Source organism: Palaemon carinicauda, chromosome 15 (genome assembly GCF_036898095.1).
Source record: "Palaemon carinicauda isolate YSFRI2023 chromosome 15, ASM3689809v2, whole genome shotgun sequence".
Lineage (NCBI taxonomy): Eukaryota > Metazoa > Arthropoda > Malacostraca > Decapoda > Palaemonidae > Palaemon > Palaemon carinicauda.
The window spans coordinates 47236132-47251162 of NC_090739.1; the positions used below are offsets into that span (position 1 = coordinate 47236132).

Sequence of the window (15031 nt, forward strand, 5' to 3'; positions counted from 1 at the left end):
CGGCTTTTCTACAGAAAAAGCCACATGTTCACTTCAACTTGGTTTCCTGGCCAAAAATGAACTGCCTTCTCGTCCTTGGCCTAAGTCTTTTGATATACCTTGCCTGTCAGAGATCGTAGGCAACGAACTTGAAAGAGTGCTGTGTCCAGTTAGAGCTCTTAAGTTCTACTTAGCTCGTACTAAGTCCTTACGAGGTGGATCTGAGGCATTATGGTGCTCAGTTAAGAAACCATCATTGCCTATGTCAAAGAATGCTTTGTCATATTTTATCAGACTTTTAATACGAGAAGCTCATTCTCACTTGAATGAAAAAGACCGATGCTTGCTTAAGGTTAAGACGCACGAAATAAGAGTTATAGCAACTTCCGTGGCCTTTAAGCAAAATAAATCTCTGCAAAGTATTATGGACGCGACCGTTTGGAGAAGCAAATCGGTATTCGCGTCATTTTACTTAAAAGATGTCTAGACTCTTTACGAGGACTGCTACACACTGGGTCCATTCGTTACAGCGAATGCAGTAGTGGGTAAGGGTTCTACCACTACATTCCCTTAATTCCAATATCCTTTTAATCTGCTCTTGAAATGTTTTTTTTTTTTAATTGGGTTGTACGGAAGGCTAAGAAGCCTTTCGCAGCCTTTTTTGATTTGGCGGGTGGTCAAATGTCATTTCTTGAGAGCGCCCAGATTAGGGGTTTGAGGAGGTCCTGTTGTATGGGTTGCAGCCCTTAATACTTCAGCTCCTGGGAGTCTTTCAGCATCCTAAGAGGATCGCTGGGCTTCGTGAGGAAGACAGACTAATAAGGCAGAGTAATCGTCTAAGTCAACTTCCTTACCAGGTACCTTTATATATTTGGGTTTTGTTATGATATAACTGTCAAAAACTCTAAGCATATACGCTGTAAACTTAATTAACTCTGGTCTCTACCCACCACCATGGGTGTGAATCAGCTATTATATATTCACCGGCTAAGTTAAATATTTAAAAATGATATTTTAATTATAAAATAAATTTTTGAATATACTTACCCGGTGAATATATAAATTAAAGGCCCCCCCTTCCTCCCCGATAGAGACCCAGCGGGATGAGAAAAATTGGGTCTGTTTACATGTATATGCGGTATCTGGCCGATAGTTGGCGCTAGTGGGCACACCCGCAACCTTCATAGCGATCGCTCGCGAGTTTTTATGTGTTTTTCTGTCGAGCCGCCGGAGGCTCAGCTATTATATATTCACCGGGTAAGTATATTCAAAAATTTATTTTATAATTAAAATATCATTTTTCTTAACCCTCAATAAACACTTGATCTTAGTAAAGGAAGGAGCATTCTAGCAGCAAGTGGTAACTGACCTGTCAGTCTCTCTGTCCCTACAGTTTTTATGTTAATGGGGGGGGGGTATTGTTCAAATATACTCCAGATTGTTTACCTTCCTAACTGCATGTTAAGGTGTCTTCCCCTAAACTTGTTAGCTATTACTGCATGTAGTGTTGAAGGAAATTATTTTTGTGAGATCAAGACCTAGATTCTCTTTGTGTATCTCGGTGGGGGCTCGTGGCTAAAATCTGTGGGGATGCTACTCCCCCAACAAAAATGTAGCCTTTGTTTTAATATTGTGTGGAAGGAAACAAACAGGTATAAGAAAATGTATTCAGAAACTTAAAAATCTTAAAAGAACAAAATCAAACAAATTTTACTTACCATAATCTAAATTGTTACTGTTCATCTATTCATTTAAAGGTTAATCAGTTTATCTTGTTTTAATATGAATGAAAAGATATAACCATTTAATCCTTGGTCTCTGAATGACAGACAAGTGAGGAATGTTTTTTCTCCATTAAAAGCACTGCAAATGTATTCAGTCTTTACGAATTCATGGTGCTTCTTAGAAAGGTTTTTATTTTCAGTGTTGAAAAGCAGCGTTCTGCCTCTATTGTAGTCATGGAAATTCTCAAGAAAACTGAAACTGAAAGAAAAAATGTAAAAGAAACTAAAATAAATAATCAAATAAAATGTCTAGAAGTAGGATAATAATCTAATTCCATATTTTATTACATTCAAGAATATAGTATACAATTTTCTAGTACAACAGTGGTGGAGTAAAACAAACAACTACCCTTCACTGACACAACAAAGGTTCCACGGTGGGAATGGTCCTCTCTCCCTCTCAGACTTGCGTGTAGCTTCCTATGTGCATGCATACAACAGCCAAACACCACATAACTGGAACTGCGAAGTGCACAGTTTTACTCAAAGATTCTTTTACTTTTTTTCATAAAGTAAAGAATGTCTATTGACATTAAGCTTAAGAATTATATATTGTTAAGAAAATATAATTATATTGAATATTATCAAAAATATCAAACAAAAATAAGGGTGCTGCAATTCCACAGTACGTATCGCAAGCTGCCACTGAACACTGTCAAGGCCAATACTTTTACTTGATTTAAATAGTCGTTTTGAGGAACTATTGTTCATCATAAACCTCTCAAATCACATTTTCAATGTGAATAAGAGTTGGGAAGTTGTTATCGCTATTACAAAGAATAGCTGCTCATTTCAGTTTCATTGAGTCTTGTGTCTTTGATGCCTCAAAGACATTGCGATTTGAATCAGACTAGGAGGCTGTCTAACCTCGTTATAAATTTCAATATAATGCCCTCCTTCAAGTCTGTTATTATCACTAATAAACGAAACCCGTTTACTTTCCACATTTACAAAGTCAACGGGCATACCATAATAAAAACATTGCTTCTTGTCTGACCAGTGATATCTGGTCAATACTTGGGTGGGTAACCACTTGGGAACACCAGATAGTGTTAGCAATAAAATTTTCTAATTTACAAATTCCTTTTTTTGTAGTAATGAACTCATAAGTCTTTTTGAAATAATATACAGTACATTTCTGTGCAGAAGGCTAGGCTTATTGAGCATAGAGGGAAAATTAGCAATACTTCCACTCCAAGTTATGTTTTATTTACAGCCTATGTAGTAAGATTTTGTTATATTAGGAATTTAATGCTAATAAATCCTTTTGTTGTAGCTCGAAAATTCATTTAATTCTCAGTCCTGTTTCAAACCCTAACCTAACTCCCCAAGACGTAACTTGTCAGTAAATTCTAGTGATAGTTTACACAGTATATACCAAAACCCAGTTCTTCTCGCAGAGCTTCAAACTCTCTACTTGTATTTACTTTGCCCTTCAACAGAGATAACATTGGTCTCCCACATTTGTATCCAACCTTTTAGAAACCTAGAATTTGCGAGACCTAAAACCTAGATGGTAGCCTGGATTCTTATATCTCTCCTCTTGATAATGTGAGTAATTTCAAAATTCTGCTTATCCTTTCCGTGCTGAGATGTCAGTCTAGATATTTTAGTACTCCACTCGTGAAATAAGCACTTAATTCTGTGGTCTAGAATTTGGGATTAGATCCTTCTTTTTCAGGTATTATAGCAATTGTATCATATCATTGAGTATTGAAAGGCCTCCAGTAGTAAAGTAAATTTTCTGGGATTTGGATGTAGTTTTATACTACTTAAAAGATATGAGTTTTGAACAGTTGAAATCTATCTCTTACCTTAAAGATGACTTCGTCCCTTTTGTCTTCCTTCAGAGCCAAAAATTATTTAACGCTAAGACTTTGTCTCTATTTTTCACATCCCTTCTCTAAAAATGGATGAAAGCATTTCAGCAAAAAATAGGTTTTTTGGTCCAGTGAGAGTGGTTCAGTACTATTTGGACAAAGTTATAGGTAATGTCACTACAGTAATTTGTTTTGTGGGTTTAGGGTCCTTAAACATCCTTCCTATGACCAAAACTGCAATATCATTCATAGTTTGAAGTTTTGTCACAATTTTTCACGAATTATATCCAAATCTAATGAAAGGCTTGAAAGTGAAAGTACATGATATCAGTAGTGCAGTTACTTCCCTTAGATTTTGTAGAAACCTTTATTGAAGAACCCTAGTTTGCTTATGAAAATTGCTTGGAGCTAAGCCCCATCCATGGTGACTGCAGGCCAATCTGATTAATTTATGGGGTTTTGATATAAGGTACCATTCAAAAGTATCATTTAAATCAAGAACTATCATTTAGAGACAAATAAAGTCTGATAATCTAAATAGCTTTAGTAAACAATCTGGAGTCTCATATTTCAAACTGTATTTTTAGATAATTTGTTAGAAATAATCAAGGTTAGTATATATTAACCGTGGTATATTGCTTTAAATGAAATTTATCGTATCTCTTGCCTTCACTGGTATCCTACCTCCAGCAGAACGTGGGAGTCAGCAATATAAACATCGAAGGAAGTTCAAGAAATAAACAGAATTTTAATAGTAAAATTTCTTTTTTCAATATTAAACTTACCCGATAATCATGTAGCTGTCAACTCCGTTGCCCGACAGAATTCTATGGAGGGATACGCCAGCTATCACAATACTAGAAGGGGGTGTATTTACCAGCGCCACCTGTGGCCAGGTACTCAAGTACTTCTTGTTGACACCTCCTCAATTATTCCTCTGTCGTGCTTCCGGCAAGACGTTCTGGGATACGCTTATGTTCTTGGAGTATTTTCACGACTTTGGTGAAGTATTTCTCTTTGATTTCGGCTGTCGCTTTACTGGAAAACTTCTATATTAGCTTAGTTAGCTTTTGGAATTAATTTGATTAATTTTGGTGACGAGAGAGTATGAACTCTCGTTCACCTTTCAATGGCCGACCCTTCCCTTAGACGGAAGTGTTGGTGTCTAAGAGAGTATAGACTCTCTTTCTTAATTTTGCTTAACAAAGTTATAGATTTATTTTATATCTCTCCGCCTCTTATAGGCCTCTTCGATTAACTTCCTTTTATTATAAACTCATTAAAATTAATTTTCATATTTGTTTATATTCGACCTTCCTAATAGTAGGCGGTCTTTTACCGAAGTTAATAAACTTTGAGCCCGTCATTTCGGTTTTACCTGTTAACATATTATGCTATTTCTGCCACAGAGTTTGAAAGATTTTCTTTGACAGTCTCGTACTGTTTTCAAAGCTGAACTAACGTTTTGTTTTGTCTCTGCAGTTGTTGACGTTCAGAACGTTCAACTTGCACTCTATCGTTACGATAGAGAAAGAATGTTCACGGTTTCACGTTGCAGTAAGAGTAACCGTGTCTAGCGTTTTGTTCATTCTTTCTTAACTTAATGGTTTTGATCCTAATAAAGGAACTTTTCAGTTTTTTTCCTTTAACAATAATATGTTTTAACGATATATATGATTGGGCTCTTCTCTCAGGTTCTAAGTCAAGAGAGAGAGAGAGAGAGAGAGAGAGAGAGATAGAGACGGAGGGAGAAAGAGGATAAACGTTTCATTCAAGCCTGCCAGGCGTACGAGTAACGTCATTATCGATTTTTGGCTCTTCTCCCTAGTCTCTTTAGGGGAAGAAACTAAACGTTTCTAGAGTGATCTAGTGTTTAGTCTCTTTCCAACCACTGATTTATCTTTCATTAGATTTTTCTGTTACATTGTAATTCTGTTTTAGCAATTACTAACTTTGAGAAAGGATAGAATTGCGTATTTCAGGTACAAACCACTTAAAGTTTCGAGTTCAGTGAAATAAGTGCAAACAGAAATCAAAGTGATAAGTGATTAGTGCGTGAGGGTACTTTTGTGCGCGCCAGTTGTCCTCCCAGTCCGGGACCTCTTGCAAGCTCCCAAGCCCAGGGGAGAAGCAATGTCGAAGGGCATAAGGGTTCAGCAGGCCTTGATCGGCGCACAGAAGTATTCTCGGTGGTTGTGGGCGTGTCTTACCGAGACCGTCACTCCCACCCGCAGACGATTGAGCCCTTATTTTGCTCGTCTGCAGAAGAGATTAGGGGAGAAAATAAAGGCAGAGTAACGCTGGTCTCAGGTCTCAAGACTTCTTAAACGTTAAGTCCAGACCTATGCCAGACGTACGAAGTTAAAGTTCACAACCCGAATGCAGTGATTACACTCCGACTAAGAGGAGTAAGGTTCTGCCACAACAGATCTCTGCTGTTAAGGCTTTACCTCAGCAGACCTTAGTGTCTGCCGACCCAAAGTTAACTCTACTGCAGTCCATACAGTCACAACTTTCGGTCTTGATGCGTGAGTGTCGGGCTGAGAGTGTTGCACCGCCTGCACTCCCTCCACCTGTTCTCGCTGCACCTGTGCTCGCCCAGCCTGCACCTGCTCCGCCTGGTCGCAGCACCATCTGCCAGGCGTACGATGTTGTGAACTCTACTACAGTCCATGCAAGCACAGTTTTCGGACTTGATGAGTGAGTGTCGGGCTGAGAGTGTTGCTCCACCGCCTCCGCCTACACTCCCTCCTCCTACACTCGCTCCGCCTGATCACAGTACCATCTGCCAGGCGTATGATGTTGTGGACTCTACTACAGTCCATGCAAGCACAGCTTTCGGACTTGATGCGTGAGTGTCGTGCTGAGAGTGTTGCACCTCCTGCACCTGTGGTGCACCAACCTCCTGCACCCGTTCAGCCTGTGCTGCACCCGCCTGCACTGGTGGTGCACCAACCTCCTGCACCCGTTCAGCCTGTGCTGCACCCGCCTGCACCGGTGGTGCACCAACCTCCTGCACCCGTTCAGCCTATGCTGCACCCGCCTGCACCGGTGGTGCACCAACCTCCTGCACCCGTTCAGCCTGTGCTGCACCCGCCTGCACTCGCTGCACCCAGTCGCAGCTCCTTCTGCCAGGCGTACGATGTTGAACCACTTTCGGAGTTTGCTGTTCACAGTGTTGTTCAGCCTCAGCCTTCTTTAAGGCAACCCTTGCTTTGGGATCAGGAGAGTTACACTCTTCCTCCTCCTCCCCTTGCTGCTCCTCCAGTGGTGCAACTCTCGGTTGGGGTACAACAACCTCTCCCCTCCGTGAGTCTGTCTGCTCAACCAACGCTGCACCGAGTTCAACCCTCATCTAGGCAAGCTCATCTACAGGTACAATCCTTGGGTGCAACTCTTGCTAGGAGTCAACCTCCTTCACCCTTGCACCTGCCTTCTGCTCCGTCTGTTGTTCAGCCTATGCAGTCTGAACCTCAGGTTTTCCCTCAAGTTGAGGAAACCTCTGTTGTTGTTCCAGCTCGTTCTGACTCTGCTGTTCAGCTTACCATGGTTTAAACCCCATGCAAGCATGCATTAAGCACTCTAGCACTGGTCATGGAATTTCTGAGAAATGTTAAACGCCATGCACACGCTCTGCTTTCCTTTCAGCAGGCTCTGCTTACAGCAGGCTCTACTTCCTACATGCTCAGCATTCAGCATGCTCTGCATTCAGCATGCTCTGCATACAACATGCTCTGCATACAGCATGCTCTGCATTCAGCATGCTCTGCATACAGCATACTCTGCATACATCATGCTCTGCATACCTTACCGCATGCTTCTCAACACATCTTGGGTTGTTGCCAACTCACTAGACTGTCAAGCAGTTTCATAACGTTGCCTTCTAGTCTGCTGCTTTGCACCAGTGAACCCTCACTCAGAGAACTTAGCTTTTCTAGGATAAGGTCCCTGTAGATGAGAAAGTTCTTTTCTCCCTCCTTCTGATATTCCCTTGAGGACTCTGTCATTTGGAGGGAGCCTTTAGCTGCATAACCTCTTATGGACTTTTATTTAAGCATAACATGCTTACAGGGAAGGTAATGGTTACACTTCAGCCGCTAATCCCGTCTGTTACCACACCTGCTCCCATAGACCTTGAGCTGTGTTGCATGACATGCAGTCCAAGCTTAGTCCTTGTTAGAGGATTTTTTGTTTACGGAGTCAATGTGTCACGGGGAAGACGTTCAACAACCAACAGAAGGGACTTGTTGTGACGCAGTGGGCAACCTCAGCAACCCGTTAAGGAGTTGTCTGTACGACCCAGACAGTCTAGACAGATTCGGGTTGTCACTGTACTTCCTCGCTTGCCCATGATTGACAGTTTACAGACTGTGCAGCAGTATCATGATCTTGTGTCCGGCTCCGTCAGACGACTGGCTTTTAAGAGCTCCCTCAAGTCGTCGCTGTCTGGAGATTTTCAAATGGACTATGGATCTGACCAAGGAACTGGGCCTCCTGGTCAATTTTGAGGAGTCTCAGCTCGTTCCATCCCAGACCATTGTCTCCTTGGGTATGGATCTTCAGAGTCGAGCTTTTCGGACTTGTCCGTCGGCCCCAAGGATCTTCCAAGCCCTAGAATGCATCCAGAGCATGCTGAGAAGGAACCGATGCTTAGTCAGGCAGTGGATGAGTCTAACAGGGACACTTTCATCGCTGGCCCTGTTCATCGAGTTAGGGAGACTCCACCTCCGCCCCCTTCAGTATCATCTAGCTGCTCACTGGATAAAGGACATGACGCTAGAGACGGGCTCAGTTCCTGTTTCCGAAGAGATGAGGTCTACTCTAACGTGGTGGAAGAACAGCATTCTTCTCAAGGAAGGTCTACCATTGGCTGTTCAGTCCTCCGACCACCGTCTCTTCTCGGACGCATCGGACACGGGCTGGGGTGCGACACTGGACGGACAGGAATGCTCGGGAACATGGAATCAGGAGCAAAGGACACTTCACATCTATTGCAAGGAGTTGTTGGCAGTTCATTTGGCCTTGATAAACTTCAAGTCCCTCCAGCTTAACAAGGTGGTGGAGGTGAACTCCGACTACACCACAGCCTTGGCTTACATCTCCAAGCAGGGAGGGACTCATTCGAGGAAGTTGTTCGAGATCGCAAGGGACCTCCTCATTTGGTCAAAAGATCGAAAGCTCACGCTGGTAACGAGGCTCATTCAGGGCGATATGAATGTCATGGCAGATCGCCTCAGCCGGAAGGGTCAGGTCTTCCCCACAGAGTGGACCCTTCACAAGAATGTTTGCAGCAGACTTTGGGCCCTGTGGGATCAGCCAACCATAGATCTATTCGCTACCTCGATGACCAAGAGGCTCCTCTTGTATTGTTCTCCGATTCCAGACCCAGCAGCAGTTCGCGTGGATGCCTTTCTGCTGGATTGGTCCCATCTCAACCTGTATGCATTCCCGCCGTTCAAGATTGTCAACAGGGTACTTCAGAAGTTCGCCTCTCACAAAGGGACACGGCTGACGTTGGTTGCTCCCCTCTGGCCCGCGAGAGAATGTTTCACTGAGGTACTGCAATGGCTGGTCGACGTTCCCAGGACTCTTCCTCCTAGAGTGGACCTTCTGCGTCAACCTCACGTAAAGAAGGTACTCCCAACCTCCACGCTCTTCGTCTGACTGCCTTCAGACTATCGAAAGACTCTCAAGAGCTAGAGGCTTTTCGAAGGAGGCAGCCAGAGCGATTGCCAGAGCAAGGACGACATCCACTCTCAGAGTCTATCAGTCTTTATGGGAAGTCTTCCGAAGCTGGTGCAAGGCCAATGCAGTTTTTCCTCAACCAGTACCAATGTAACCCAGATTGCTGACTTCCTGTTACATCTAAGGAACGTAAGCTCCCTATCAGCTCCTACGATCAAGGGTTACAGAAGTTTGTTGGCAGCGGTTTTCCGCCACAGAGGCTTGGATCTTTCCTCCAACAAAGATCTACAGGACCTCCTTAGGTCTTTTGAGACCTCAAAGGAACGTCGGTTGTCCACTCCAGGCTGGAATCTAGACGTGGTCCTAAGGTTCCCTATGTCATCAGGATTTGAACCGCTCCAATCAGCCTCTTTTAAGGACCTCACATTAAAAAACTCTTTTCCTCGTGTGCTTAGCAACAGGTAAAAGAGTAAGTGAGATCCACGCCTTCAGCAGGAACATAGGTTTCACATCTGAAACGGCTACATGTTCCTTACAGCTCGGTTTTTTGGCTAAAAACGAGCTTCCTTCCCGTCCTTGGCCTAAGTCGTTCGAGATCCCAAGCCTGTCCAACATGGTGGGGAACGAACTAGAGAGAGTACTTTGCCCAGTTAGAGCTCTTAAGTACTATCTAAAGGTCAAAACCATTACGAGGACAATCAGAAGCCTTATGGTGTGCTATCAAGAAGCCTTCTCTACCAATGTCTAAGAACTCAGTTTCTTACTACATCAGGCTTCTGATTAGAGAAGCAAATTCTCATCTGAAGGAAGAAGACCTTGCTTTGCTGAAGGTAAGGACACATGAAGTGAGAGCTGTGGCTACTTCAGTGGCCTTCAAACAGAACCGTTCTCTGCAGAGTGTTATGGATGCAACCTATTGGAGAAACAAGTCAGTGTTCGCATCATTCTATCTCAAAGATGTCCAGTCTCTTTACGAGTACTGCTACACCCTGGGTCTATTCGTAGCAACGAATGCAGTAGTAGGCGAGGGCTCAGCCACTACATTCCCATAATCCCATAACTTTTTAACCTTTCTCTTGAATACTTTTTATGGGTTGTACGGTCGGCTAAGAAGCCTTCCACATCCTTGTTGATTTGGCGGGTGGTCAATTCTTTCTTGAGAAGCGCCAAGGTTAAAGGTTGTGATGAGGTCCTTTAGTATGGGTTGCAGCCCTGTATACTTTAGCACCTTTGAGTTGATTCAGCCTCCCAAGAGGAACGCTGCGCTCAGTAAGGAAGACGATCTTATTAAAGGCAGAGTAACGGTTCAAGTCGACTTCCTTACCAGGTACTTATTATTTCATTGTTATTGTGGATAACTGATTATATGAAATATGGGATACTTAGCTATCCTTTAATCTTGTACACTGGTTTTCACCCACCCCCCTGGGTGTGAATCAGCTACATGATTATCGGGTAAGTTTAATATTGAAAAATGTTATTTTTATTAATAAAATAAATTTTTGAATATACTTACCCGATAATCATGATTTAATCGACCCTCCCTTCCTCCCCATAGAGAACCAGTGGACCGAGGAATAATTGAGGAGGTGTCAACAAGAAGTACTTGAGTACCTGGCCACAGGTGGCGCTGGTAAATACACCCCCTTCTAGTATTGTGATAGCTGGCGTATCCCTCCATAGAATTCTGTCGGGCAACGGAGTTGACAGCTACATGATTATCGGGTAAGTATATTCAAAAATTTATTTTATTAATAAAAATAACATATTTCTATACTCTCCTGATGATCATATACAGGTCTTCTAAATTGTTAATTTTGACTCAAAAAGAAAGTCAATGGACAAATTGTATTAACATCAGTGGCAAACTTCTTATGCATGGTAGGGTAGTAGAGGTATTCTGATTATCTTGGCTAATTTGGATAAAATTTTGAATTAGAGATAAAACAAAAACAAAACAAAATTTGCATGATGATGATGTCAAGGAAGGAAGCGTACAAGAAAACATTCAGAGAAATTTCAAAATTGTCAGATAAAATCACTGAATTTTCATACAGTACCTAGGAAGTGTGTTGATAACTAGGATAGAAATAAATTAGGAGATAAGATTTTGAAACTTTTCTAAATCTGGAGGGTCAAAGGAACTTGCTAACGCCATGTATCAGCAAGTTTCATGACTTAGAGATTTTCTTTCTCACTGGTTCCATTCTTTTCAGAAAGTGCAAAGATTTTTAGTAGACAGAAAATTAGTTCCTATAAAATCTTTATACATTCTGTTCCATATTGGTATGGGCTCAGCTTTCTTATCTTTCTATGGATGGGGCTTTACTCCTCTCTCCAAAAATTTAGCTCTTAATCTTCATTTTTTATCGAGGGAGAAGTAAAATTCCTGACGCAGATGTAATCACATTAATATTGCCCTTGTATGTCCCATACATCTTCTTTACCGTATTATTAGCCCATTTATATGAGGTCGTTGGTTTGGCGAGTCTTCTCCAGCTTAATCTTTCATATATCATGTTATCATCTGCATTCTTTTCCCTCATATCCTCCCCGATACAGTCTTTTTCCCCTCCTCTTTGGTCTTTCCCTCCGTCGCCTTCCGGAACCTCCATCTCCATCACTCTGCAGCCGACATACTCCTCATCCCACCTTATCACATGTCCATACCATCTTAACCATGCTTCCTGTGCCTATTTTGAAGCTTCTGTAACCACGGAACTGCATCCGATGTATTAATTTCTCACTCTGTCCGTCTTTGTCACTCCACATATCCTGCGCAACATCCTACTCTCTGCTACATTCAATATACTTTCATCTGTCCTCTTAACTGGGAGAGTTTCTATGCTATACAGCATTGCTGGTCTCATGGCTGTTTTATACACCATTCCCTTGAGTTAACTGGGGCTTTCATGTCACACAATACACCTGACAAATCTCCCTAATTTTTCCATCCAGATTGTATCTGCACTTGATCTTTTCTTCCCCACTTCCATTGTCATCTACCAAAGATCCCAAATACTGTACACTATTTGAATTTATCCACTCTTGATGTTTTTTCCATTCAGCACCATGTCCTCCTCATCATTTATTGGTGTACCAAGTTGCAAGTATTCCATTTTTCTTCTACTTATTTTCATTTCTCTACTCTTCAAAGCCTTCCTTCATGCCTAAAGTTTTTGCTCCAACTCCTCCTTTGTCTCAGCACATAGCACCACATCATCTGCATACATCTTCGACAATGATGCATCATCCCTAATGTTCTCTGTCATCACTGCCATTAAAATATTAAAGGGGAATGGGCCAAGTTTCTCCCATAGAACTTTTCACTGTCGCTTTAACATTCCTATACATTTCTTGTATCAATATTATGTATATTGCTGGTGCCAGCTTCTCCCTTAGCCATCTCCAAATCTTCAGCCTTCTCTATACCATTCATCAACTGTCTCAGTGGGTATATGACATCAGTGATGCTTCGATTTGATACAAATCCATACCGTTCTGGTGATATTTCTACCTCTCCTCTCAACCTTTGATCTATAATTCTTTCCTATATTTTCATTGTATGGGACATCAGGTTGATTCCTGCATAGTTGTTACAGTCTTGAATGTCTCCTTTCTCTTTAGATATTGGAACATCAAAGCTTTTCTTCTATTTATATGGTATCTCTGCCTGTTCATACATCTTCTCAAATAGATCCCACAGTAAATCAACACCCTCCTCTCCCAATGCTTTCTGGTTCTCATCCGGTATCCCATTGGGTCCCACTGCCTTACCATTTTACATTTTTGCCAGTGCTCTCATCACTTCGTTCCTTTCCACACCAGGTGTCAGTCCTTCATCTGATGCTCCATCTTCCTGTATCAATCTCTAATTTTCTTCATTCAATATTCTCTCAAAATATTCTTTCCACCTTATCTGAATATCTTCGTTTTCTTATAACTGTCCAATCTCATTTCTTTCACCAAAAAGTCTCTTATCCTCCTCTCATTGGGCTCTTTCCCATATCTTTTTTCATTTATTTCTTAATTTGCAAATTTTCCTGTACATTCTTATTCCACTTCCAAGTTTCCTTATCCTGTAATATTTTCCCTGATGTCTCTTAATATTTCCTTTCCCCACTTTCTAAACACATTAGCATTATGGTTCCACCATTCTTGTATTTCCCTTTTATCAGTAGTTACTTCCAACAGCACATTCTCCTTAAATCTTCTCTTACACTCTCTCTCATTAACTTGAACTACTTAATCCTGCAAACTCTGTTTTCTTTATTCTTGAGCTGCTCCTTAATCTTCATATCCACACATAGTAATCTTTGTTGTGGCGCAACATGTTGTCTTGGGATAACTTTACGTTTTCTCATTTCCTTCTGGTGTATCCTCCTACATAGTATATAGTCAATCATAGACATCCTGCCCCCTCTCCTGTATGGCTCAATCTTCCAACTTCTTTGTGAAAAAAGAATTCACTATTGCCATATCAGAGGATATTGCAAAATCCAGTACATGTTCTCCCCAACATTTCTCTCTCCCAGCCCATGCCCTCCATGTATCCTTTCATTGATCTCACTATATGTCTGTTTAGGTCACCTTCAATAATCAATTGTTCATTCTCCTCCATTTCATGTAACTCTCTGTCCAGGAACCTCCAAAAGGCTTCGTTTTCTTCTTTCGTACATCCAACTTAAGGGACAGATGCACTAATCACCTTTATGATACTTTCTCCAAAGCTAAGCTTAATGGTCATCAATCTGTTTTCCCCACATTTCACTTCCACTAGACAGTCCTTCATCTCTTTAGATAGTATCACTTCAACACCATTTCTCCCTTGATGATTTGCACCATTGTATATCAGTTTATAGCCTTCTCCATTCTCTCTGGCCTTATTTCTATTCCAACACTTCAAGTACACACAAAACCTTCACCCTCCTTCTTCTCATCATGTCTGCCAATTCTCTCCGCCTTCCCATCATAGATCTCACATTTAATGAGACCACTCACACATCCCTTTGAGTTGATGTCTTTAACTGTGTTCACTCATGAAAACACAGTAGTCCTTGCCATGCCACAGAGCTAGAGTGATGTCTCTGTGCGTTGCTTACAGGGTATGCCCTGACTGGATTGGTGGCATTATGAAGATTCATTCCATAAGACTTGTTATTTAGTTTTACGGTCGGATGCCCTTCCTGACACCAACCCTCCCCAATTTTTCCGGGCTATGGACTGGCACCAAGTTGAGGCTGTCTTGCCCCCTTTAGTGGCTGGGTTCCCTGTGCATCCCATACTCCATAACATTATTGCACAGTTTGAAATATTGTAGTGTATCAATTTTTTATTGGCTCTTAGGATTTACTTTCCTCTAGTACAGTAATACCTTAATAGATGTATGAAATTATCTAAAAAATTGTGATAATATGCAACTTCTCAAATTATATATTCTGTGTACTGTACTGGTATTTTAGTGATTCTTGTATTTTTTTTTTATTAAGAAATAAAGAAAACATTCTACAAATAATTTTTTGTTTTATATAAAGGATGATACAGCTGATGGAAAAGAGGAAAAAGATGAAAATGCTCCTGAATCAGTTACGTCACCAAAGAAGGGCATTTTAAAAAGAAGAAATTCGTTTAGTTTAGGATCTACAACCACCCCTGTAGTGTCTCCTCCTGAAACCCCATATCAAACAATCACTGTTGGTGATACTAAGTAAGTACCATATTATTTGTATCTTTCATATATTTCCATTAGGCTATTTATCATAC

At 41.4% G+C, this 15031-nt stretch overlaps 1 protein-coding gene across 5 annotated transcripts in view; it reads left to right on the forward strand.

Annotated features, from left to right (window-relative positions):
* Window positions 1-15031, forward strand: part of LOC137654602 (chloride channel protein 2-like) — a 330894-nt gene that overhangs the window by 293688 nt on the left and 22175 nt on the right. For all 5 annotated transcript variants that reach the window (XM_068388383.1, XM_068388384.1, XM_068388382.1 and 2 more), the window contains one exon: window positions 14803-14975. In XM_068388383.1, coding sequence (XP_068244484.1) covers window positions 14803-14975 — 173 coding nt within the window. The remainder of the gene's footprint in view (window positions 1-14802; window positions 14976-15031) is intronic.